The sequence below is a fragment of the Struthio camelus genome, chromosome 32 (assembly GCF_040807025.1).
Source record: "Struthio camelus isolate bStrCam1 chromosome 32, bStrCam1.hap1, whole genome shotgun sequence".
In the NCBI taxonomy this organism is placed as follows: domain Eukaryota; kingdom Metazoa; phylum Chordata; class Aves; order Struthioniformes; family Struthionidae; genus Struthio; species Struthio camelus.
This window is the reverse complement of record NC_090973.1, coordinates 62,971-82,977: the sequence shown is the minus strand read 5'-3', so window position 1 is coordinate 82,977 and position 20,007 is coordinate 62,971. Positions and strand designations below refer to the sequence as shown.

The window sequence follows — 20,007 nt, the reverse complement described above, 5'->3', positions numbered from 1 at the left end:
ATGCAGCCCCCCAGGTCACCCCATATCGGGGTGCAGCCCCCCGGGTCACCCCATAGCCAGATGCAGCCCCCCCAGGTCACCCCATATTGGGATGCAGCCCCCCAGGTTGCCACAGAGCCTGGTGCAGCCCCCCAGGTCGCCCCACAGCTGGATGCAGCCCCCCAGCTCACCCCATATCGGGGTGCAGCCCCCTGGGTCTCCCTGCTGCGATTCGCAGCGGGGGTCCCCGCCCCAGGGCGGTGCCGTGGGGCTGATCCCACCCCCCAGCCCCCCGGCGGCTACGTTCACCCCCCAGCTCCCGGCTCAGCAGGTCAGTGGGGACCCCCGTGCGTGACCCCCAGGCGTGACCCCCAGGTGTGAACCCCAATCCCCCCCAGCATGGGGGTCCGGGCCCGGTTTGGGGGTCTCGGACGGGGGCGGGGGGGCCAGGCAGACGTGGCGGGTTCGGGGCGGACTTTGCTCCCCCAGCCCGGCCGGAGGTGGCTGCCATGGGCCCAGGCGTCCAGGAGCGGGGGGAGGGGAGGGGGCCGTGGGGCAGCTGTAGGGCAGGGCTCCGGTGCGTGGGGGCAGCTATGGGGCAGGGACCAATGTGGGGCAGGACCCCAGGGCACGGGGTGAGGGGGGAGATATGGGGCAGGGAGCAGACAGGAGGAGTCTCCACGAGCTGGACTGCTGCAGGGGGTCTCTATAGGGCAGGGAGTGACATAGAGGGTCTCTGTGGGGCAGGGCCCACCCCGAGGGTCTCTGTGGGGCTGGACCCCAATGCCCAGAGGGTCTCTCTGGGGCAGGGCCCACCCTGAGAGTCTCTCTGGGGCAGGACCCCAATACCCAAAGGGTCTCTCTGGGGCAGTGCCCACCCCGAGGGCCTCTGTGGGGCTGGAACCCAGTGCCCAGAGTGTCTCTAAGGGGCAGGGCCCACCCCGAGGGTCTCTCTGGGGCAGGACCCTGGTGCCCAGAGGGTTTCTATGGGGCAGGGCCCACCCTGAGGGTCTCTGTGGAGCAGGACCCCGGTGCTCAGAGGGTCTCTATGGGGCCGCGATGGGCCTGCAGCACTCTACGGCCCCACCAGATGGCGGCGCCACCCTGCCAGCCCCTCTGGTACGTCTTGGGCAGCGCTCTATGGTCTCCGCAGGCTCCTGGGCCATGGGCAGCCCCCCGGACCTGTCCCCGCTGCTGCCGGCCCCCCGGCTCCGGGCCCTGGCCCAGGCCTGGCTGGAGGAGGACGCGCCGGGCCCCGACTACGCAGCCCTGGCCGTGGGGCGGGCGCCGTGCCGGGCTCAGCTGCTCTGCAAGTCGCCGGGCGTCTTGGCGGGGCTGCCCTTCGCCGAGGCGGTGTGGGCCGAGACAGGGTGCACGGTGGCCCGGCGGGTGGCCGAGGGCTCGCCGGTGACCCCGGTGGCCGTGGTGGCCGAGGTGCGGGGTCCCGGAGCCGGGCTGCTGCTGGGCGAACGGGTGGCCCTCAACTGCTTGGGCCGCTGCAGCGGGGTGGCCACGGCGGCCGCCCGGGCCGTGGGGCTGGCCCGGGCCGCGGGGTGGCCAGGGACGGTGGCCGGGACGCGGAAGACGACGCCGGGCTTTCGGCTGGTGGAGAAGTACGGGCTGGTGGCCGGGGGCGCCCACCCCCACCGCTACGGCCTGGCCGACACCGTCATGCTCAAGGACAACCATCTGCTGGCGGCCGGGGTCCCCCTGGGCCAGGTACCCCCGGGGCGCCCTGACCCACGGCCCTGGGGGGGCGGCCGGCGGGCGGCTCTGGGGCCGAGCCAGGGCCCCAGAAGGGCGGCTCTGGGTCTGGATTTGGGGCTGGACAGGGGCATCCCTGGGTGCGTTTTGAGGCCGAATTGGGGTACACTGGGGGTCTATTTTGGGGCCGAATTGGGGCAACTCTGGGTCCGGCTTTGGGCCTGAAGGAGGGCAACCCTGGATCCGTTTTGGAGCTGAACAGGGGTGATCCTGGGTGCATTTTGGGGTCAAATAGGAGTAGTCCTGGGTCTAGGGTGCAGCTGCGTGGGGGCAACCCTGGGTGCGTTTTGGGGCTGAAGGGGGGCAACTCTGGGTGCATTTTGGGGCTGAATTGGGGTACATTGGGGTCCATTTTGGGGCCGAATAGGGGCAACCCTGGGTGCGTTTTGGGGCTGGACAGGGGCAACCCTGGGTGCGTTTTGGGACTGAATTGGGGTAAACCAGGGTCCATTTTGGGGCCAAATAGGGGCAACCCTGGGTCCAGCTTTGGGGCTGAAGGGGGGCAAACCTGGATCTGTTTTGGGGCTGAAGGGGGGCAACTCTGGGTGCATTTTGGGGCTGAACAGGGGTAACTCTGGGTCCATTTTGGGGCCAAATAGGGGCAACCCTGGGTCCCTTTTGGGACTGAATTGGGGTAATCCCGGGTTGGGGTGCAGCTGTGTGGGGGCAACTCTGGGTGCGTTTTGGGGCCGAACAGGGGTAACACCGGCCCTGGGGCGCAAACGACTGGCGTAACCCTGGGTCCGTTTGGAGGTGCCGGGGGGCAACCTTGGGTCTGGGGGGGTTGCGGGACGGGGCGGCTCCACCCCCATGGGGCTGGGGCGGGCAGGACCCCTGGGGCGGCTGCCGTGGGTGCCCCCGGACGCCTGGGTCCCGCCATGCTCCAGGTGGTGCGGGACGCCCGGCGGGTGGCCGGCTTCGCCCTGAGGCTGGAGGTGGAGTGCGGCTCCGCGGCCGAGGCCCTGGAGGCGGCCGGCGCCGGCGCCGACATCGTCATGCTGGACAACTTTGGCCCGGAGGTAGCGGGGAGCCCCAGGGCGGGATGGGGCAGCCACGGCATAGGGTGGGATGGGGTGGCCATGGGGCAGGATGGGATGGGGTGGCCACAGCGTGGGATGGGGTGGCCATGGTGTGGGGTGGGGTGGCCATGGGGTGAGATGGGATGGGGTGGCCATGGCGTGGGATGGGGCAGCTGTGGGGTGGGATGGGGTGGTCATGGCATGGGATGGGGCAGCCGTGGGGTGGGATGGGATAGGGTGGCCATGGGGTGGGATGGGGCAGCCATGGGGCAGGTTGGAGCAGCCACAGCGTGGGACAGGGTGGCCGTGGGGCAGAATGGGGTGGCCACGGCATGGGCCGGGCGGCCGTGGGGCGGGATGGGGCTGCCCCAGTGCTGCCCCCTCCCCAGGCGCTGCAGGCGGCGGCGGCAGCGGTGAAGGCTGCCCACCCCAGGGTGACGGTGGAGGCCAGCGGCGGGATCAGCGAGACCAACCTGCCCCACTTCCTGGGGCCCCACGTTGACGTCGTCTCCATGGGGAGCCTCACCCAGAGCGCCCCGGCCCTCGACTTCTCCCTCCGCGTCCTCCCTGGGGACGGCGACGGCCCCCGCTGAGTCCCGACATGTGGGGCTGAGAGGAGACCTCAGTCCCTGCCCTGGGGTCTTGGGGGATGTCCCAGCTTTGACCCATGGAGAAGGGCCCACAGGGACCTCCATCTTCATAACAAGGTTCCCCAGGGACATCCCTGCCCCGATCCCGGGGACCTCGATCTCCATCCTGGGCTCCCTGGGGGCGTCCTGAGGTGCCCAGGGACGTCCCTGCCCCGATCCCGGGGACCTCGATCTCCATCCTGGGCTCCCCGGGGGCGTCCTGAGGTGCCCAGGGACTCTGAGGTCCATCTTAGACCCCTGGGGACCCCCCGGCTTCAATCCATGGACTATGGGGACCTCAGTCCCTAGCCCGGGGATGTCCCAGCCCTGTCTCATGGAGAAGGGACCTCCCCAAGTCCTTCCCCAGGTGAAGTCCCAGCCTCATCCTGGGGTCCTTGGGCCCATTCCTTGAGGAGGGACCCCCCTGGAGACCCCGGAGGACCTTGATCCTCATCCTGGGGTCCTCCCCAGGCACCCGGCACCAATAAACTCTCCCTCAACCTTGCCCCCGTCACCTGTCTCATGGTGTCCCCCCAAATCGGGGTCTGCTCCCCCCCGAGCCAGTGGGTGAAAAAAGAGACACTTTATTCCCAATGGGTTAAGACTCAAGGAAGAGGCATCGGGGTCGGGGTGGGGGGCACCCAGGTGGGGACCCAGGTGTCCGGGGGAGGGTGGGGGGCGCAGGCGGGAGGGACAGGGCCCAGGCGTCCGGCATGGGGGCTCTCACTCGCCCTCCTTGTCCTCGCCGTGGGTGATGATGTAGCAGATGTTCTTGTAGTCCACGTTGCCGGCCACGTCGGGGGGGAAGGCAGCCCACATGTTCTTGATCTGCGGGGGCACCATGGGGGGGGGTCATCCAGGGCTGGGGGCGGGGACACCCCAAACTGCCCTCTCTGGGGACAGGGATGGGGCTGGGGGGGGGTTCCAGGGGTGTTGGGGGGCTCCCAGCGGGGGATTTGGGGGTCCTGGAGGGAGGTGGGGGGATCCCAGGGGTGTCGGGGCTCCCATGGGGGCAGTAGGGGCTCTTAGGGGGGGTGGGGTCCTGGGGGGTGTTTGGGGTCCTAGGGGAGCATTGGGGATCCCGGGGGGGGCTTAGGGAGTCCCCAGGAGTATTTAGGGTCAGAAAAGAGCAGTTTAGAGTCTCAAGGAGAAGGTATTTAGGGTCTGGGGATCTTAGGGTCCCCAGGGGGTATTTAGGGTCATCAGGGGGGGTATTTTGGGTCCCCAGGAGGCATTTCGAGGTCTTGGGGGGTGGAGGATGGGTGGGGGTGCTCAGGGTCCGGGGGGGGTCATCGCTCACCTCCTCGGGGGTGAAGCGGTCGCACTGGGTGGTCAGGAGCTCCTCCAGGCTGGGGGAGAGCAGGGCTGAGACCTGCTGCCCCCCCCTCCCCGTGTCCCCCCACGTCCTGCCCCTGTCCCCGTGTCCCTACGGCCTCCCATGTCCCCCCATATCGTCCCAGAGCCTCACGCCCCCCCCCATGTCCCCATGACACCCTGTGTCCCCTTATCCACCCATGTCCCCCATGTCCATCCAGATCCCCACGTCTCTCCAGATCCCTCCATGACCCCCATAGCCCAATGTCTACCCATATCCTCCCACGTCCCCCCTCATGTCCCCATGTCACCCCCCCCATGTCCCACCATGACCCCCCATAGCCCCATGTCACCCTCATGTCCCCATGTCACCCCATGTCCCACCATGACCCCCATAGCCCCATGTCTGCCCATGTCCCTATGTCAAACCCATGTCCCCCCCCCCCCGGCTTTTCCCCACACTCACAACTTCTTCTTGATGGAGCCCTTCCCATCAGGGTCCAGCACCTTGAATGCCCCCATGATGACGTCTTCAGGGTCCGCACCTGCCACGGGGGGGACACAGGGGATCACGGGGGGGGTCACAGGGGTCTGGGGGAGCCATGGGGGGGATCACGGATTTGAGGAGGGAGGGGAATCTCCTCACCCTTGAGCTTCTCCCCAAACATGGTGAGGAAGACGGTGAAGTTGATGGGGCCACTGGCCTCCTTGATCATGGCTTCCAACTCCTCGTTCTTCACGTTCAGCCGCCCTGGGGGGGGTCGTGGGGGGGGACACGGGATGGGGGCGTGGCCACAGCCCCTCCCCTTAGGCCCCTCCCCTTCCCCCCTCGACCCCTCCCCTTCCCGGAGCCCCTCCTCCCCTTCCCTAAACCCCGCCCCACCTTCCCTAAATCCCTCCCCTTTTCCTAAGCTCCTCCCCATTCTCCCTAGGCCCCTCCCATTTATCTATAGGCACCTCCCCACTTCCCCTTTAGCCCCACCCCTTCCCTCTAAGCCCCTCCCATTTCCACAAGCCCCTCCCCTTTCACTGTAGGCTCCTCCCCCTTCAGCTAGGACCCTGAGCCCTGAGCCCCTCCCCTCTCCCCCAAGGCCCCGCCCCAGACCCCACCCCCTCCCTTAGGCCCCTCCCTATCTGCCAGGCCCCTCCCCCTCTGCCAGGCCCCGCCCTACCCATGGCAGCGAAGGTCTCTCTGAGGTCATCCTTGTCGATGATGCCGTCCCGGTTTTGGTCGATGACCGTGAAGGCCTGGGGGGGGGGATGGGGGGGATGAAGGTCACTGCAAAGGCTCATGGGAAGGGGGCTCCCCCCCCCCGCAGCTGTTCTTCCCCCCCCCTCGGCCTCAAGGCGTCACCCGATCCCTGGCCTTGGGACAGGTGCTGCATGCCGGAGGGGCCCAGGCGTCCGGGCGCCTCCCCCCCCACCCAGAGGGACCCAGGCGTCCGGGCGCCTCCCCCACCCCCCAACCAGTCTGGAGGGGACCCAGGCATCCTGCCCCCCTGCAAGGGGACCCAGGCGTCCAGGCTCCCCCCCCAAGGGGGACCCAGGTGTCCTGCTCCCCCCCGAGGGACCCAGGCATCCTGCCCCCCCCAACCCAGAGGGACCCAGGCATCTGGGCTCCCCCCCCCCCCAAGAGGGGACCCAGGTGTCCGGGCCCCCCCCAAGAGGGACCCAGGCGTCCGGGCTCCCCCCCCCCAAGAGGGACCCAGGCGTCCAGGCCCCCCCCAAGAGGGACCCAGGCATCTGGGCTCCCCCCCGCCCAAGAGGGACCCAGGTGTCCGGGCCCCCCCCCCAAAAGGGACCCAGGCGTCCGGGCCCCCCCCACCTCCTTGAACTCCTGGATCTGGGTCTGGTCGAACATGGAGAAGACGTTGGAGCTGCCCTCGGCCGCGCGCCGCTTCGCCTTCTTGGGGGCCTGGGGGGGCAGGGGGCCGGGGGCTCACTGGGGCGCCCGCGGGGCGGGGGGCCGCGGGCGCCCAAGGGGACCGGGGGTCCCCAGCAGGGGCTGTGGGGTCCATGGGGGTCCCTATGGGGCTGGGGGGGGCTGGGGGGCCCTGGGGTCCCTAGGGGGATCTGGGGGTCCCTGGGGGGGGTCCCTATGGGGCTGGGGGTCCTGGGGGAGCCCTGGGGGGATCTGGGGGTCCCTGGGGGGTCCTTATGGGGCTGGGGAGGCCTAGGGGGGGTCTCTGGAGGGATCCAAGGGTCCCTGGGGGATGCCTATGGGGCTGGGAGTCTCTGGGGGGGTCTGATGGGACCTGGGGGTCTCTGGGGGGTGTATGGAGGGATCTGGGGTCTGTAGGGGGGTCCCCGGGGGTCTCTAGGGGGTCTCTGGGGGGTCCTGGGGGGTCCCTGGGGGGGTCCCTGGGGTCTCTGAGGGGTCCCGGGGGGTCGGGAGTCTCTGGGGGGGATCTGGTGGGACCTGGAGGTCTCGGGGGGTCCCGGGGGGTCTTTAGGGGGACGTGAGGGTCTGTGGGGGGTGCCGGGGGGGTCTGGGGGTCCCGGGGGTGGCCGTGGGGCCGGGGCCGCAGCCCCCCACTCACCATGGCGGCAGTTGGGGGTCGGCGCCTGGGGCCGGCGGCTCCGGCCGGGTTTTATGGCTGCGGGGGGGGGGGCGGGGGGGGCTGGGCCCAAAATAGCCCCCGCCGGCAGCGCCTTTCTTGGGCCCCCCCGGACGCCTGGGCCCCCTGGACGCCTGCCCCCCCCCCGCCTTGAGGGTCCCCGCAGAGCTTCCTTATCGGGAGCGGGGCTAAATATAGCGCCCGGACGCCTGGGCCCCTCCTTGAGGGGGGCTCCGGCATCCCGGCACCTGCCGCCCCCCCCCCCCCCCCCGGCCGGGGACCCAGGCGTCCGGGCAGGGCCGGCCCGGGGGGGGGGGGGCGGCTGCCGACAGGGACCCCAGTGCTCCCAGTGTCCAGATCCCCAGTGCTCCCACTGCTCCCAGTGTCCAGATCCCAGTGCTCCCAGTATCTGGATCCCCAGTGCTCCCAGTGCTCCCAGTGCTCCCAGTGCTCCCAGTGTCCGGACCCCAGTGCTCCCAGTGCTCCCAGTGTCTAGATCCCCAGTGCTCCCACTGCTCCCACTCTCCGGACCCCAGTGCTCCCAGTGCCTGGATCCCCAGTGCTCCCAGTGCTCCCAGTGCTCCCACTGCTCCCAGTCTCTGGACCCCAGTGCTCTCACTGCTCCCAGTGTCTAGATCCCCAGTGCTCCCAGTGCTCCCAGTGCTCCCAGTGTCCGGACCCCAGTGCTCCCAGTATCCAGATCCCCAGTGCTCCCAGCGCTCCCAGTGTCCAGATCCCAGTGCTCCCAGTATCCGGATCCCCAGTCCTCCCAGTGCTCCCAGTGCTCCCACTGCTCCCAGTGCTCCCACTGCTCCCAGTCTCTGGACCCCAGTGCTCTCACTGCTCCCAGTGTCTAGATCCCCAGTGCTCCCAGTGCTCCCAGTGCTCCCAGTGTCCAGATCCCAGTGCTCCCAGTATCCGGATCTCCAGTCCTCCCAGTGTTCCCAGTTCTCCCAGTGCCCCCAGTGCCCTCAGTTCTCCCAGTGTCCCCAGTGTCCCCAGTGCTGCCAGTGTCCCCAGTTCCCCCAGTGCCCCCAGTGCCCCCAGTTCTCCCAGTGCCCCCAGTTCCCCCAGTGCTCCCAGTTCTCCCAGTGTCCCCAGTGTCCCCAGTGCTGCCAGTGCCCCCAGTTCCCCCAGTTCTCCCAGTTCCCCCAGTGCCCCCAGTTCCCCCAGTGCCCCCAGTTCCCCCAGTGCTCCCAGTTCTCCCAGTGCCCCCAGTTCTCCTAGTTCTCCCAGTGCTCCCAGCGCCCCGTAGCCCCGCCCCCAGCGGCCTGGCCCCGCCCCTCGCACTACGTTTCCCAGAAGCCCCCGCGGCAGGGAGGGGGCGGGGCCGCTCCGGCCAATGAGCGTGAGGGGGGCGGAGCTGGGTGGGGGGCGCTCGGCCAATGGGGAGAGAGGAGCGGTTGAGGCGCCATGACGGAGCCGGTGCGTCTGGTTCTGGGGCGACCGGGGGGGCCGGGGGGGAGGGGGCCGGGACCCCCGGGGGGGCCCAGGCGTCCGGCGACCCTGTTCCCGCCTTCTCCTCCCAGGGGCCCCGGCGTCCCGGCCCCCCCCTCCCCAAAGGGTCCCAGGCGTCCCGGTGCCCCCCCCTCCCCAAAGGGTCCCAGGGGTCCCGGTACCCCCCCCACCTCCCCCCCAGGGGTCCTGCTCCCCCCCCCAGGGTCCCAGGGGTCCCGGTGCCCCCCCCCTCCCCAAAGGGTCCCAGGCGTCCCGGTACCCCGCACCCCCCCCCAACCCTCCAGGGGCCCAGGGGTCCCGGTGCCCCCCCACCTCCCCCCAGGGGTCCTGCTCCCCCCCCCAGGGTCCCAGGGGTCCCGGTGCCCCCCCACCTCCCCCCCAGGGTCCCAGGGGTCCCGGTGCCTCCCCCCCCCAGGGGCCCAGGCGTCCGGAGCGCCCTCACCCCTGTGCCCCCCCAGAGCAGCGTGCGGCCGGGGCGCGCCGAGGCGGCGGCCGTGGGGCCGGCCGTGGGGCCGGGGGCTGCAGGAGACGCCCCGGCCCCCGCCTCGCCCCCCCGGGGCAGCAGCGACAGCGACGACGACGCCGGCCCGCCGCCCCCCCGCAGACCCCGGCCCAAGCGCCGGTGCCTGCGCCTCGGCCCCGACGTCCCCAGCGTCCCCGTCTACTCCAACAAGGTGAGGGGCCCAGGCGTCCGGGCGCCCCTGTTCTTCCCCCGCTGCGGGGCCCAGGCATCCGGGGGGCCCCTGTTCTTCCTTGCGCACCCACCCCTGCTGCGGGGCCCAGGCGTCCGGGCGCCCCTGTTCTTCCTTGCGCACCCACCCCTGCTGCGGGGCCCAGGCGTCCGGGCGCCCCTGTTCTTCCTTGCGCACCCACCCCTGCTGCGGGGCCCAGGTGTCCGGGCACCCCTGTTCTTCCCCCGCTGCGGGGCCCAGGCGTCCGGGGGGCCCCGCTCCATCCCACCTGCCCCCAGAGGACCCACTTGTCTGGGTGCCCCCCCTCCCCTGCTGGGGGGCCCAGGCGTCCGGGCTCTCTCCCCGGGGAGGGGGTCGGGCTGCGGGCGACCCCGTCTCTCCCCGCAGGTGAACAGTTGTTTCCGGCTCTGCCCCACGGCCCAGCTCCGGGACTTGCCGGCTGCTCCGCAGCCCGGAGGTGAGGGGCAGGGGTGGTGGTGGGGGGGGCGGGGGTCCCATGTCCCCCCTTGACCCCGCGCCCCCCTGCAGAGCCCCCCATCGACGTGGACGCGGAGGAGGAGGAGGAGGAGGAGGAGGAGGAGGGTGAAGGGAAGCCGGAGGCGGCGCTGGAGCCGGAGCCGTGAGTGACGGGGCCGGGGGGTGTCGGGAGTCACCCCCGCCCCCCGCGTGACCCCGTCGGCGCCCCCAGGTCGGAGGGGGCCGGGACCCCCGGGTCGCCCTGCTCCCCGCAGCCCCTGAGCGGCCGGACGCGGCGCATCATCCGGTGAGCACCCGGGGAGGTTCGGGGTACTGGGGGGGGGTTCGGGGTGCCCAAAGAGGGGGTGTTGGGGTGCCTGGGGGGGTTCGGGGCACCCAAAGGGGGGGGTTCGGGGTGCCCAAAGAGGGGGTGTTGGGGTGCCTGGGGGGGTTCAGAGCACCCAAAAAGGGGGGTTGGGGCATATGGGGGGGTTCAGGGCACCTGGGGGGGGTTGGGGTGCAGAGGGGGTGTCAGGGTGCAGGGCGCAGGGGGATTCGGGGTGCAGGGGGATCGTGGGGTGGCTGAGGGGACTCAGGCTGGCGAGGGGGGATTTGGGGTGGGGGGATTCGGGGCAGCCCGGGGGGCTCAGGCTGGCGGGGGGGGATTCGGGCTGGGGGGGTGTTGGGGTGGCCGAGGGGGGTGTCGGGGTGCAGAGGGGATTCGGGGCGGCCTGGGGGGCTCAGGCTGGTGGGGGGGGATTTGGGCTGGGGGGTGTTGGGGTGGCCAAGGGGGGTGTCAGGGTGCAGGGGGGAGTCCTGGGGCAGCCCGGGGGGCTCAGGCTGGCGGGGGATTTGGGGCGGGGGGATTCGGGGCGGGGGGGTGCTGGGGTGGCCGAGGGGGGCGTCAGGGTGCAGGGGGGGTCCTGGAGCAGCCCGGGGGGCTCAGGCTGGCGGGGGCCGCGCAGGGACGTGGACCGGCGCCTGCGGGGCCTGAGCTCGCTGGTGCTGGGCTGCGCGGGGCGGGGGGCGCTGCCGGGCGGCGAGGCCCCCCCGGCCCCCCCGGCCCCCCCGGCCCCCCGCCTCCTGCAGCTGAAGGTGCAGCGCCGCGCCGAGCTCTACCGCGTGCCCCTGCGCACGGTGCGTCCCTGGCCCCCGGGTCCCCCGCGTGTCCCCCCCGGGTCCCCCCCCGGGTCCCCCGCGTGTCCCCCCCGGGTCCCTCCGTGTCCCCCTGGCCTGGCCCCGCAGCCCTCTTGTCCCCCCGCGGCCCCCAGGTCCTTCCGCAGCCCCCCGGCCCGGCCCCACGGCCCCTGCGTCCTTCCATGGCCCCCATGGTCCCCATCCCTGTCGCCCCATCCCCAGCCCTGTGTCCCCAGCCCCCCGTCCCCATCACCCCGTCCCCATCCTCATTGTCCCGTCCCCGTCTCCCCGTCGCCCCATCCCTGTAACCCCGTCCCCGTCGCCCCATCCCCATCACCCCGTCCTCGTCTCCCTGTCCCCGTCCCCGGCTCCACGTCCCCAGCTCCGTCACCCCGTCCCCATCGCCCTGTCTCGACCTCCACGTCCCCAGCTCCATGTCCCCATCTCCTCGTCCCTGTCACCCTGTCCCCGTCCCCAGCGCCATGTCCCCATCACCCCGTCCCCAGCTCCATCTCCCCGTCGCCCCGTCCCCATCGCCCCGTCCCCATCGCCCTGTCTCGACCTCCACGTCCCCAGCCCCATGTCCCCATCGCCCCGTCCCCAGCTCCATGTCCCTGTCGCCCCATCCCGGTCCCGAGCTCCATGTCCCCATCGCCCCGTCCCCATCGCCCCGTCCCCAGCTCCATGTCCCCATCACCCCGTCCCCATCCCTGTCTCCCCATCGCCCCATCCCCATCACCCCGTCCCCATCCCTGTCTCCCCGTCGCCCCGTCCCCATCACCCCGTCCCCAGCTCCATCTCCCCGTCGCCCCGTCCCCATCACCCCGTCCCCAGCTCCATGTCCCTGTCGCCCCATCCCGGTCCCGAGCTCCATGTCCCCATCGCCCCGTCCCCATCGCCCCGTCCCCATCGCCCCGTCCCCATCACCCCGTCCCCAGCTCCATGTCCCCATCACCCCGTCCCCATCCCTGTCTCCCCGTCGCCCCGTCCCCATCACCCCGTCCCCATCCCTGTCTCCCCGTCGCCCCGTCCCCATCACCCCGTCCCCAGCTCCATGTCCCTGTCGCCCCATCCCGGTCCCGAGCTCCATGTCCCCAGCTCCATGTCCCCATCACCCCGTCCCCATCCCTGTCTCCCCGTCGCCCTGTCCCCATCACCCCGTCCCCAGCTCCATGTCCCTGTCGCCCCATCCCGGTCCCCAGCTCCATGTCCCCATCGCCCCGTCCCCATCGCCCCGTCCCCAGCTCCATGTCCCCATCACCCCGTCCCCATCCCTGTCTCCCCGTCGCCCCATCCCCATCACCCCGTCCCCATCCCTGTCTCCCCGTCGCCCCGTCCCCATCACCCCGTCCCCAGCTCCATGTCCCTGTCGCCCCATCCCGGTCCCGAGCTCCATGTCCCCATCACCCCGTCCCCATCGCCCCGTCCCCAGCTCCATGTCCCCATCACCCCGTCCCCATCCCTGTCTCCCCGTCGCCCCGTCCCCATCACCCCGTCCCCAGCTCCATGTCCCTGTCGCCCCATCCCGGTCCCGAGCTCCATGTCTCCATCACCCGTCCCCATCACCTGTCCCCATCACCCGTCCCCGTCCTGGTCGTCCTGTCCCTGTCCCCAGCTCCGTGTCCCCGTCCCCATCACCCCGGTCCCGGTGGCCCCGCGGTGACGCGCGGCCCCGGCCGCCCGGCAGTCGGAGCCGCTGCAGGCGGCGGTGGAGCACATGGCCCGGGTGCTGCGGGTGCCCGCGGGACGGATCCTGCTGCTGCTGCGCGACCGCCAGCTGGAGCCCAGCGCCACCCCCCAGGCCCTGGGGCTGGGGGTCGCCGACATCGTGGGTGAGCCGGGGGGGCGGTGGGGGCCGCAGGGGCCAAGGGGGGGCCGGGGGTTGTGGGGGGCCGCGGGGGGCAGGGGGGGAGGCGGGGCCGGCGGGGGGCTGCGGGGGGCCGGCGGGGGCGACGAGGGCCGTGGGGGGCCAGGAGGGGCTGGTGGGGGGCTGGCAGGGGGCCGTGGGGGGCTGCAGGGGGCCATGGGGGCAGCGGGGGGCTGCAGGGGGCGGTGGGGGGTGGTGGGGGCCATGGGGGCTGGCGGGGGGCTGCAGGGGGCCACGGGGGGCTGCAGGGGGCCATGGGGGCAGCGGGGGCTGCAGGGGGCGGTGGGGGGTGGTGGGGGCCATGGGGGCTGGCGGGGGGCTGCAGGGGGCCACGGGGGGCTGGCGGGGGCCTGCAGGGGGCCAGGAGGGGCCGCAGGGGGCCGTGGGGGCAGCGGGGGGTGGCGGGGGGCTGGCAGGGGGCCATGGGGGCAGCGGGGGGCTGCAGGGGGCGGTGGGGGGTGGTGGGGGCCATGGGGGCTGGCAGGGGGCTGCAGGGGGCCACGGGGGGCTGGCGGGGGGCTGCAGGGGGCCAGGAGGGGCCGCAGGGGGCTGCAGGGGGCCGTGGGGGCAGCGGGGGGTGGCGGGGGGCTGGCAGGGGGCCATGGGGGCTGGCGGGGGGCTGCAGGGGGCCGTGGGGGGTGGTGGGGGGCCATGGGGGCAGCGGGGGGCTGCAGGGGGCTCCGGGGGGGTGGTGGGGGCTTGTGGGGGGCGGCGGGGGGCCAGGAGGGGCAGCGGGGGGCCGCAGGGGCCGGGGGCCGCCCAGGGGCCGCCCCCAGCCCCGCTTTCGCTCCTGCGGCAGAGTGCGTGGTGGACGTGGGGGCCGGCGGGGAGCCGGAGCCGGGGCCGGGGCCGGAGGGGGGGCCGGAGCCGGAGGGGGGGCCGGCGCCGGGCCCCGGGGAGCTGCGGCTGGCGGTGCAGGGCCAGGACCGGCGCTCGCTGCTGCGGCTCAATGTGCCCAAGGTGGGTCGGGGGGGCCGGGGGGGCACAGGGACATGGGGGGCCCGGGGGGGCTGGGAGAGGTGGGGGGGTGCAGAGACATGGGGGGGGCTGGGGGCCTGGGACATGGGGGGGATCTGGTGGGCTCCGGGGGAGTCTGGGGGGGTTGGAGGGGGTCCGGGGGGCTCCAGGGGGGTCGGGAGGGCTGGGGGGTCCAGGGGGGCTCTGGGGGGGTCGGAGGCTCTCCAGGGGGTCCGGGGGGCTCCGGGGGGGTCAGGTTTGGGCAGCGCCGTGGGCCCCGCAGGCGGCGCCGCTGGCCGGGCTGATGGAGCGGTACCGGGCGGCCCGGGGGGGTTGGAGGGGGTCCGGGGGGGCTCCAGGGGGGTCTGGGGGCTCCGGGGGGTCCAGGGGGGCTCCGGGGGGGTCGGAGGGGCTCCGGGGGGGTCAGGTTTGGGCAGCGCCGTGGGCCCCGCAGGCGGCGCCGCTGGCCGGGCTGATGGAGCGGTACCGGGCGGCCCGGGGGGGTTGGAGGGGGTCCGGGGGGGCTCCAGGGGGGTCTGGGGGCTCCGGGGGGTCCAGGGGGGCTCCGGGGGGGTCGGAGGGGCTCCGGGGGGGTCAGGTTTGGGCAGCGCCGTGGGCCCCGCAGGCGGCGCCGCTGGCCGGGCTGATGGAGCGGTACCGGGCGGCCCGGGGGGGTTGGAGGGGGTCCGGGGGGGCTCCAGGGGGGTCTGGGGGCTCCGGGGGGTCCAGGGGGGCTCCGGGGGGGTCGGAGGGGCTCCGGGGGGGTCAGGTTTGGGCAGCGCCGTGGGCCCCGCAGGCGGCGCCGCTGGCCGGGCTGATGGAGCGGTACCGGGCGGCCCGGGGGGGTTGGAGGGGGTCCGGGGGGGCTCCAGGGGGGTCTGGGGGCTCCGGGGGGTCCAGGGGGGCTCCGGGGGGGTCGGAGGGGCTCCGGGGGGGTCAGGTTTGGGCAGCGCCGTGGGCCCCGCAGGCGGCGCCGCTGGCCGGGCTGATGGAGCGGTACCGGGCGGCCCGGGGGGGTTGGAGGGGGTCCGGGGGGGGCTCCAGGGGGGTCTGGGGGCTCCGGGGGGTCCAGGGGGGCTCCGGGGGGGTTGGAGGGGGTCCGGGGGGGCTCCAGGGGGGTCTGGGGGCTCCGGGGGGGTCGGAGGGGCTCCGGGGGGGTCAGGTTTGGGCAGCGCCGTGGGCCCCGCAGGCGGCGCCGCTGGCCGGGCTGATGGAGCGGTACCGGGCGGCCCGGGGGGGTTGGAGGGGGTCCGGGGGGGCTCCAGGGGGGTCTGGGGGCTCCGGGGGGTCCAGGGGGGCTCCGGGGGGGTCGGAGGGGGTCCGGAGGGGCTCTAGGGGGGTCTGGGGGCTCCGGGGGGGTCGGAGGGGCTCCGGGGGGGTCAGGTTTGGGCAGCGCCGTGGGCCCCGCAGGCGGCGCCGCTGGCCGGGCTGATGGAGCGGTACCGGGCGGCCCAGGGGGGTTGGAGGGGGTCCGGGGGGGCTCCAGGGGGGTCTGGGGGCTCCGGGGGGTCCAGGGGGGCTCCGGGGGGGTCGGAGGGGCTCCGGGGGGGTCAGGTTTGGGCAGCGCCGTGGGCCCCGCAGGCGGCGCCGCTGGCCGGGCTGATGGAGCGGTACCGGGGGGTCTGGGGGGGTTGGAGGGGGTCCGGGGGGGCTCCAGGGGGGTCTGGGGGCTCCGGGGGGTCCAGGGGGGCTCCGGGGGGGTCGGAGGGGGTCCGGAGGGGCTCTAGGGGGGTCTGGGGGCTCCGGGGGGGTCGGAGGGGCTCCGGGGGGGTCAGGTTTGGGCAGCACCGTGGGCCCCGCAGGCGGCGCCGCTGGCCGGGCTGATGGAGCGGTACCGGGCGGCCCAGGGGGGTTGGAGGGGGTCTGGGGGGGCTCCAGGGGGGTCTGGGGGCTCCGGGGGGTCCAGGGGGGCTCCGGGGGGGTCGGAGGGGCTCCGGGGGGGTCAGGTTTGGGCAGCGCCGTGGGCCCCGCAGGCGGCGCCGCTGGCCGGGCTGATGGAGCGGTACCGGGGGGTCTGGGGGGGTTGGAGGGGGTCCGGAGGGGCTCTAGGGGGGTCTTGGGGCTCCGGGGGGTCCAGGGGGGCTCCGGGGGGGTCGGAGGGGGTCCGGAGGGGCTCTGGGGGGGTCTGGGGGCTCCGGGGGGGGTCGGAGGGGCTCTGGGGGGGTCAGGTTTGGGCAGCGCCGTGGGCCCCGCAGGCGGCGCCGCTGGCCGGGCTGATGGAGCGGTACCGGGCGGCCCGGGGGGGTTGGAGGGGGTCTGGGGGGGCTCCAGGGGGGTCTGGGGGCTCTGGGGGGTCCAGGGGGGCTCCGGGGGGGTCGGAGGAGCTCCGGGGGGGTCAGGTTTGGGCAGCGCCGTGGGCCCCGCAGGCGGCGCCGCTGGCCGGGCTGATGGAGCGGTACTGGGCGGCCCGGGGGGGTTGGAGGGGGTCCGGGGGGGCTCCAGGGGGGTCCAGGGGGGCTCCGGGGGGGTCGGAGGGTCTCCGGGGGGGTCAGGTTTGGGCAGCGCTGTGGGCCCCGCAGGCAGCGCCGCTGGCCGGGCTGATGGAGCGGTACCGGGGGGTCTGGGGGGGTTGGAGGGGGTCCGGGGGGGCTCCAGGGGGGTCTGGGGGCTCCGGGGGGGTCGGAGGGGCTCCGGGGGGGTCAGGTTTGGGCAGCGCTGTGGGCCCCGCAGGCGGCGCCACTGGCCGGGCTGATGGAGCGGTACCGGGCGGCCCGGGGGGGTTGGAGGGGGTCCGGGGGGGCTCCAGGGGGGTCTGGGGGCTCCGGGGGGGTCGGAGGGGCTCCGGGGGGGTTAGGTTTGGGCAGCGCCGTGGGCCCCGCAGGCGGCGCCGCTGGCCGGGCTGATGGAGCGGTACCGGGGGGTCTGGGGGGGTTGGAGGGGGTCCGGGGGGGCTCCAGGGGGGTCTGGGGGCTCCGGGGGGTCCAGGGGGGCTCCGGGGGGGTCGGAGGGGCTCCGGGGGGGTCAGGTTTGGGCAGCGCCGTGGGCCCCGCAGGCGGCGCCGCTGGCCGGGCTGATGGAGCGGTACCAGGGGGTCTGGGGGGGTTGTAGGGGGTCCGGGGGGGCTCCAGGGGGCTCTGGGGGGTCCAGGGGGGCTCCGGGGGGGTCGGAGGGGCTCCGGGGGGGTCAGGTTTGGGCAGCGCCGTGGGCCCCGCAGGCAGCGCCGCTGGCCGGGCTGATGGAGCGGTACCGGGGGGTCTGGGGGCTCCGGGGGGGTCGGAGGGGCTCCGGGGGGGTCAGGTTTGGGCAGCGCCGTGGGCCCCGCAGGCGGCGCCGCTGGCCGGGCTGATGGAGCGGTACCGGGCGGCCCGGGGGGGTTGGAGGGGGTCCGGGGGGGCTCCAGGGGGGTCTGGGGGCTCCGGGGGGTCCAGGGGGGCTCCGGGGGGGTCGGAGGGGCTCCGGGGGGGTCAGGTTTGGGCAGCGCCGTGGGCCCCGCAGGCGGCGCCGCTGGCCGGGCTGATGGAGCGGTACCGGGCGGCCCGGGGGCTCGGCAGCCGCCCCCTGCGCTTCTTCTTCGAGGGCCGGCGCCTGGCGGCCGCCTGCACCCCCGAGGAGCTGGGCCTGGAGCAGGACGACGTCATCGAGGTCTGGGCCTAGCCCCGCCCCCTGTGATGTCACCGTGCCTGGCCCCACCTCCCGCCACGACCTCACCGGGTCCCGGATGCACGCGCGCTGTGACGTCACTGCGCCTGGGCTCTGCCACGGTGACGTCACAACACCTGGGCTCTGCCACGGTGACGTCACCGCCTCTGGACTCTGCCACCGTGATGTCACCGCGTCTGGGCTCTGCCACCGTGATGTCACCAAATCTGGTCTCTGCCACGGTGACGTCACTGCACCTGGACTCCGCCACCATGACGTCACCGCGTCTGGGCTCTGCCATGGTGATGTCACAACACCTGGGCTCGGCCACTGTGACATCACCACGCCTGGACTCTGCCCATGTGACATCATACCGCCTGTCCTCTGCCACAGTGAGGTCACGAGGCCCCGGATGCGCCTGGACTGTGATGTCATAGCACCTGATCTCTGCCATCGTGACGTCACAGCGCCTGTCCTCTGCGACTGTGACATCATGAGGCCCTGGACACGCCTGGACTGTGATGTCATAGTGGCTCTGCCACTCTGATGTCACAGCACCAGGCCCCACCTTCCGTGGTGACATCACAAGGTCCAGGACGCACACACGCTGTGACGTCATAGCACCTGGACTCTGCCACTGTGACATCACGAGGTCCTGGACGCACCCACGCTCTGACATCACAGCACCTGGGCTCACCTGGCCCGCCTCCTGCCGTGACATTACGACACCCCAGACACACTGTGATGTCATAACGCCTGACCTTCTGCCACTGTGACATCACAGCACCTGGGACTGCCTCTCGCCGTGACATCACGAGGCCCTGTGACGTCACATGTGACGTCAGTGCCCTCATCTGGCGTCACCAGCCCCGCTGCCTGGCGTCCTGTCAGCGGTCTGCTCGTCTCCCGCCCTGCCCCCTGCTCGCTGTGACGTCACTGGCGCGCACCAATAAACGCGGTTCTGGCAGTAGCCGCTCGCGGGGCCGCGGGCCGGAAGGGGCGGGGCCTGCGGTCACGTGGGGGACGGGTCACGTGGGGAGCGGTCACGTGCGCGGCGCCGCGGCAGCGACTCGCCGGGGGCGGCGGGTAACGGGGAGACCGGGCGGGGTTGGGGTTTGGGGAGGGGAGTCACGTGACGGGTCACGTGAGGGGGCGGGGGAGGGGGTTCGTGCGGGGCTGGGGGCGAGGGTCACGCGGGGCTGTGGGGGGCTGTGGGGCAGGGGGTGAGGGTCACGGGGGGCTGTGGGGCAGGAGCTGGGGGTCGTGGGGGCCTGTGGGGCAGGAGACGGGGCTGTGGGGCAGGGGGTGAGGGTCACGGGGGGCTGTGGGGCAGGAGCTGGGGGTCGTGGGGGCCTGTGGGGCAGGAGCTGGGGGTCGTGGGGGGCTGTGGGGCAGGAGACAGGGCTGTGGGGCAGGGGGTGAGGGTCACGGGGGGCTGTGGGGCAGGAGACAGGGCTGTGGGGCAGGGGGTGAGGGTCACGGGGGGCTGTGGGGCAGGAGCTGGGGGTCGTGGGGGCCTGTGGGGCAGGAGACGGGGCTGTGGGGCAGGGGGTGAGGGTCACGGGGGGCTGTGGGGCAGGAGCTGGGGGTCGTGGGGGCCTGTGGGGCAGGAGACGGGGCTGTGGGGCAGGGGGTGAGGGTCACGGGGGGCTGTGGGGCAGGAGCTGGGGGTCGTGGGGGCCTGTGGGGCAGGAGACAGGGCTGTGGGGCAGGGGGTGAGGGTCACGGGGGGCTGTGGGGCAGGAGCTGGGGGTCGTGGGGGCCTGTGGGGCAGGAGACGGAGCTGTGGGGCAGGGGGTGAGGTTCGCGGGGGACTGTGGGGCAGGAGCTGGGGGTCGTGGGGGGCTATGGGGCAGGAGACGGGGCTGTGGGGCAGGGGGTGAGGTTTGCGGGGGGCTGTGGGGCAGGAGCTGGGGGTCGTGGGGGCCTGTGGGGCAGGAGACAGGGCTGTGGGGCAGGGGGTGAGGTTCGCGGGGGGCTGTGGGGCAGGAGCTGGGGGTCGTGGGGGCCTGTGGGGCAGGAGACGGAGCTGTGGGGCAGGGGGTGAGGTTCGCGGGGGGCTGTGGGGCAGGAGCTGGGGGTCGTGGGGGGCTATGGGGCAGGAGACGGGGCTGTGGGGCAGGGGGTGAGGTTTGCGGGGGGCTGTGGGGCAGGAGCTGGGGGTCGTAGGGGCCTGTGGGGCAGGAGACGGGGCTGTGGGGCAGGGGGTGAGGTTCGCGGGGGGCTGTGGGGCAGGAGCTGGGGGTCGTGGGGGGCTGTGGGGCAGGAGACAGGGCTGTGGGGCAGGGGGCGAGGTTCGCGGGGGGCTGTGGGGCAGGAGCTGGGGGTTGTGGGGGGCTGTGGGGCAGGAGACGGGGGTCACGGGGGGCTGTGTGGGGCCATGGGGCAGGAGGCAAAGTTCACGGGGGTTCGTGCGGGGCTGTGGGGCAGGGGACGGGGGTCACGGGGGGCTGTGGGGCAGGGGGCGAGGTTCACGGGGGGCTGTGGGGCAGGAGACAGGGCTGTGGGGCAGGGGGTGAGGTTGACGGGGGGCTGTGGGGCAGGAGACGGGGGTCGTGGGGGGCTGTGCGGGGCTGTGGGGCAGGGGGCGAGGTTCAT

At 73.9% G+C, this 20,007-nt stretch overlaps 3 protein-coding genes across 7 annotated transcripts; 2 read left to right on the top strand and 1 right to left on the bottom strand.

The window, feature by feature from the left end:
- Positions 1-239: 239 nt before the first annotated feature.
- On the top strand, positions 240-3,896 carry QPRT (quinolinate phosphoribosyltransferase). 4 transcript variants are annotated; one of them, XR_011137083.1, is made up of 5 exons: positions 240-310; positions 1,133-1,698; positions 2,631-2,762; positions 3,152-3,543; positions 3,617-3,896. XR_011137083.1 is itself a non-coding variant. In XM_068923161.1 (4 exons), the coding sequence occupies exons 2-4, from the start codon at positions 1,144-1,146 to the stop codon at positions 3,353-3,355; spliced, it is 891 nt and encodes a 296-aa protein (XP_068779262.1). In that variant the 5' UTR covers positions 240-310; positions 1,133-1,143; the 3' UTR covers positions 3,356-3,896. The 4 variants fall into 4 exon arrangements, 2 of the variants coding, with proteins under 2 accessions (XP_068779262.1, XP_068779263.1); XR_011137084.1 differs by having other exon boundaries at positions 250-354; XM_068923161.1 differs by having other exon boundaries at positions 3,152-3,896.
- Positions 3,897-3,959: 63 nt separating this feature from the next.
- Positions 3,960-7,349, bottom strand: MYL11 (myosin light chain 11). The gene is made up of 7 exons (XM_068923167.1): positions 7,246-7,349; positions 6,531-6,620; positions 5,878-5,953; positions 5,352-5,456; positions 5,172-5,250; positions 4,692-4,740; positions 3,960-4,219 (listed from the first exon to the last, which is right to left on the bottom strand). Exons 1-7 carry the CDS (start codon positions 7,246-7,248, stop codon positions 4,115-4,117), a joined length of 507 nt encoding a protein of 168 aa, XP_068779268.1. The 5' UTR covers positions 7,249-7,349; the 3' UTR covers positions 3,960-4,114.
- Positions 7,350-8,649: 1,300 nt separating this feature from the next.
- Positions 8,650-18,468, top strand: NFATC2IP (nuclear factor of activated T cells 2 interacting protein). Of its 2 annotated transcripts, none has more exons than XM_068923159.1 (9): positions 8,650-8,688; positions 9,180-9,395; positions 9,801-9,870; positions 9,942-10,032; positions 10,102-10,176; positions 10,835-11,006; positions 12,694-12,838; positions 13,673-13,833; positions 17,322-18,468. In XM_068923159.1, the coding sequence occupies exons 1-9, from the start codon at positions 8,677-8,679 to the stop codon at positions 17,844-17,846; spliced, it is 1,467 nt and encodes a 488-aa protein (XP_068779260.1). In that variant the 5' UTR covers positions 8,650-8,676; the 3' UTR covers positions 17,847-18,468. The 2 variants fall into 2 exon arrangements, with proteins under 2 accessions (XP_068779260.1, XP_068779261.1); XM_068923160.1 differs by having other exon boundaries at positions 17,266-18,468.
- The last annotated feature ends 1,539 nt before the right edge of the window (positions 18,469-20,007 follow it).

Excerpts from the sequence above, each read along its gene's own strand:
- QPRT (XM_068923161.1), top strand. The coding sequence starts at position 1,144 with ATGGGCAGCCCCCCGGACCTGTCCCCGCTGCTGCCGGCCCCCCGGCTC. Across the intron at positions 1,699-2,630 it reads CCGGGGTCCCCCTGGGCCAG|GTGGTGCGGGACGCCCGGCG; the intron begins GTACCCCCGGGG and ends GCCATGCTCCAG. Across the intron at positions 2,763-3,151 it reads TGGACAACTTTGGCCCGGAG|GCGCTGCAGGCGGCGGCGGC; the intron begins GTAGCGGGGAGC and ends CCCCCTCCCCAG.
- MYL11 (XM_068923167.1), bottom strand. Across the intron at positions 5,457-5,877 it reads AGAGACCTTCGCTGCCATGG|GGCGGCTGAACGTGAAGAAC; the intron begins GTAGGGCGGGGC and ends GACCCCCCCCAG. Across the intron at positions 4,220-4,691 it reads ACCGCTTCACCCCCGAGGAG|ATCAAGAACATGTGGGCTGC; the intron begins GTGAGCGATGAC and ends GTGCCCCCGCAG.
- NFATC2IP (XM_068923159.1), top strand. Across the intron at positions 9,396-9,800 it reads TCCCCGTCTACTCCAACAAG|GTGAACAGTTGTTTCCGGCT; the intron begins GTGAGGGGCCCA and ends CTCTCCCCGCAG. Across the intron at positions 10,033-10,101 it reads GCGGCGCTGGAGCCGGAGCC|GTCGGAGGGGGCCGGGACCC; the intron begins GTGAGTGACGGG and ends CGGCGCCCCCAG.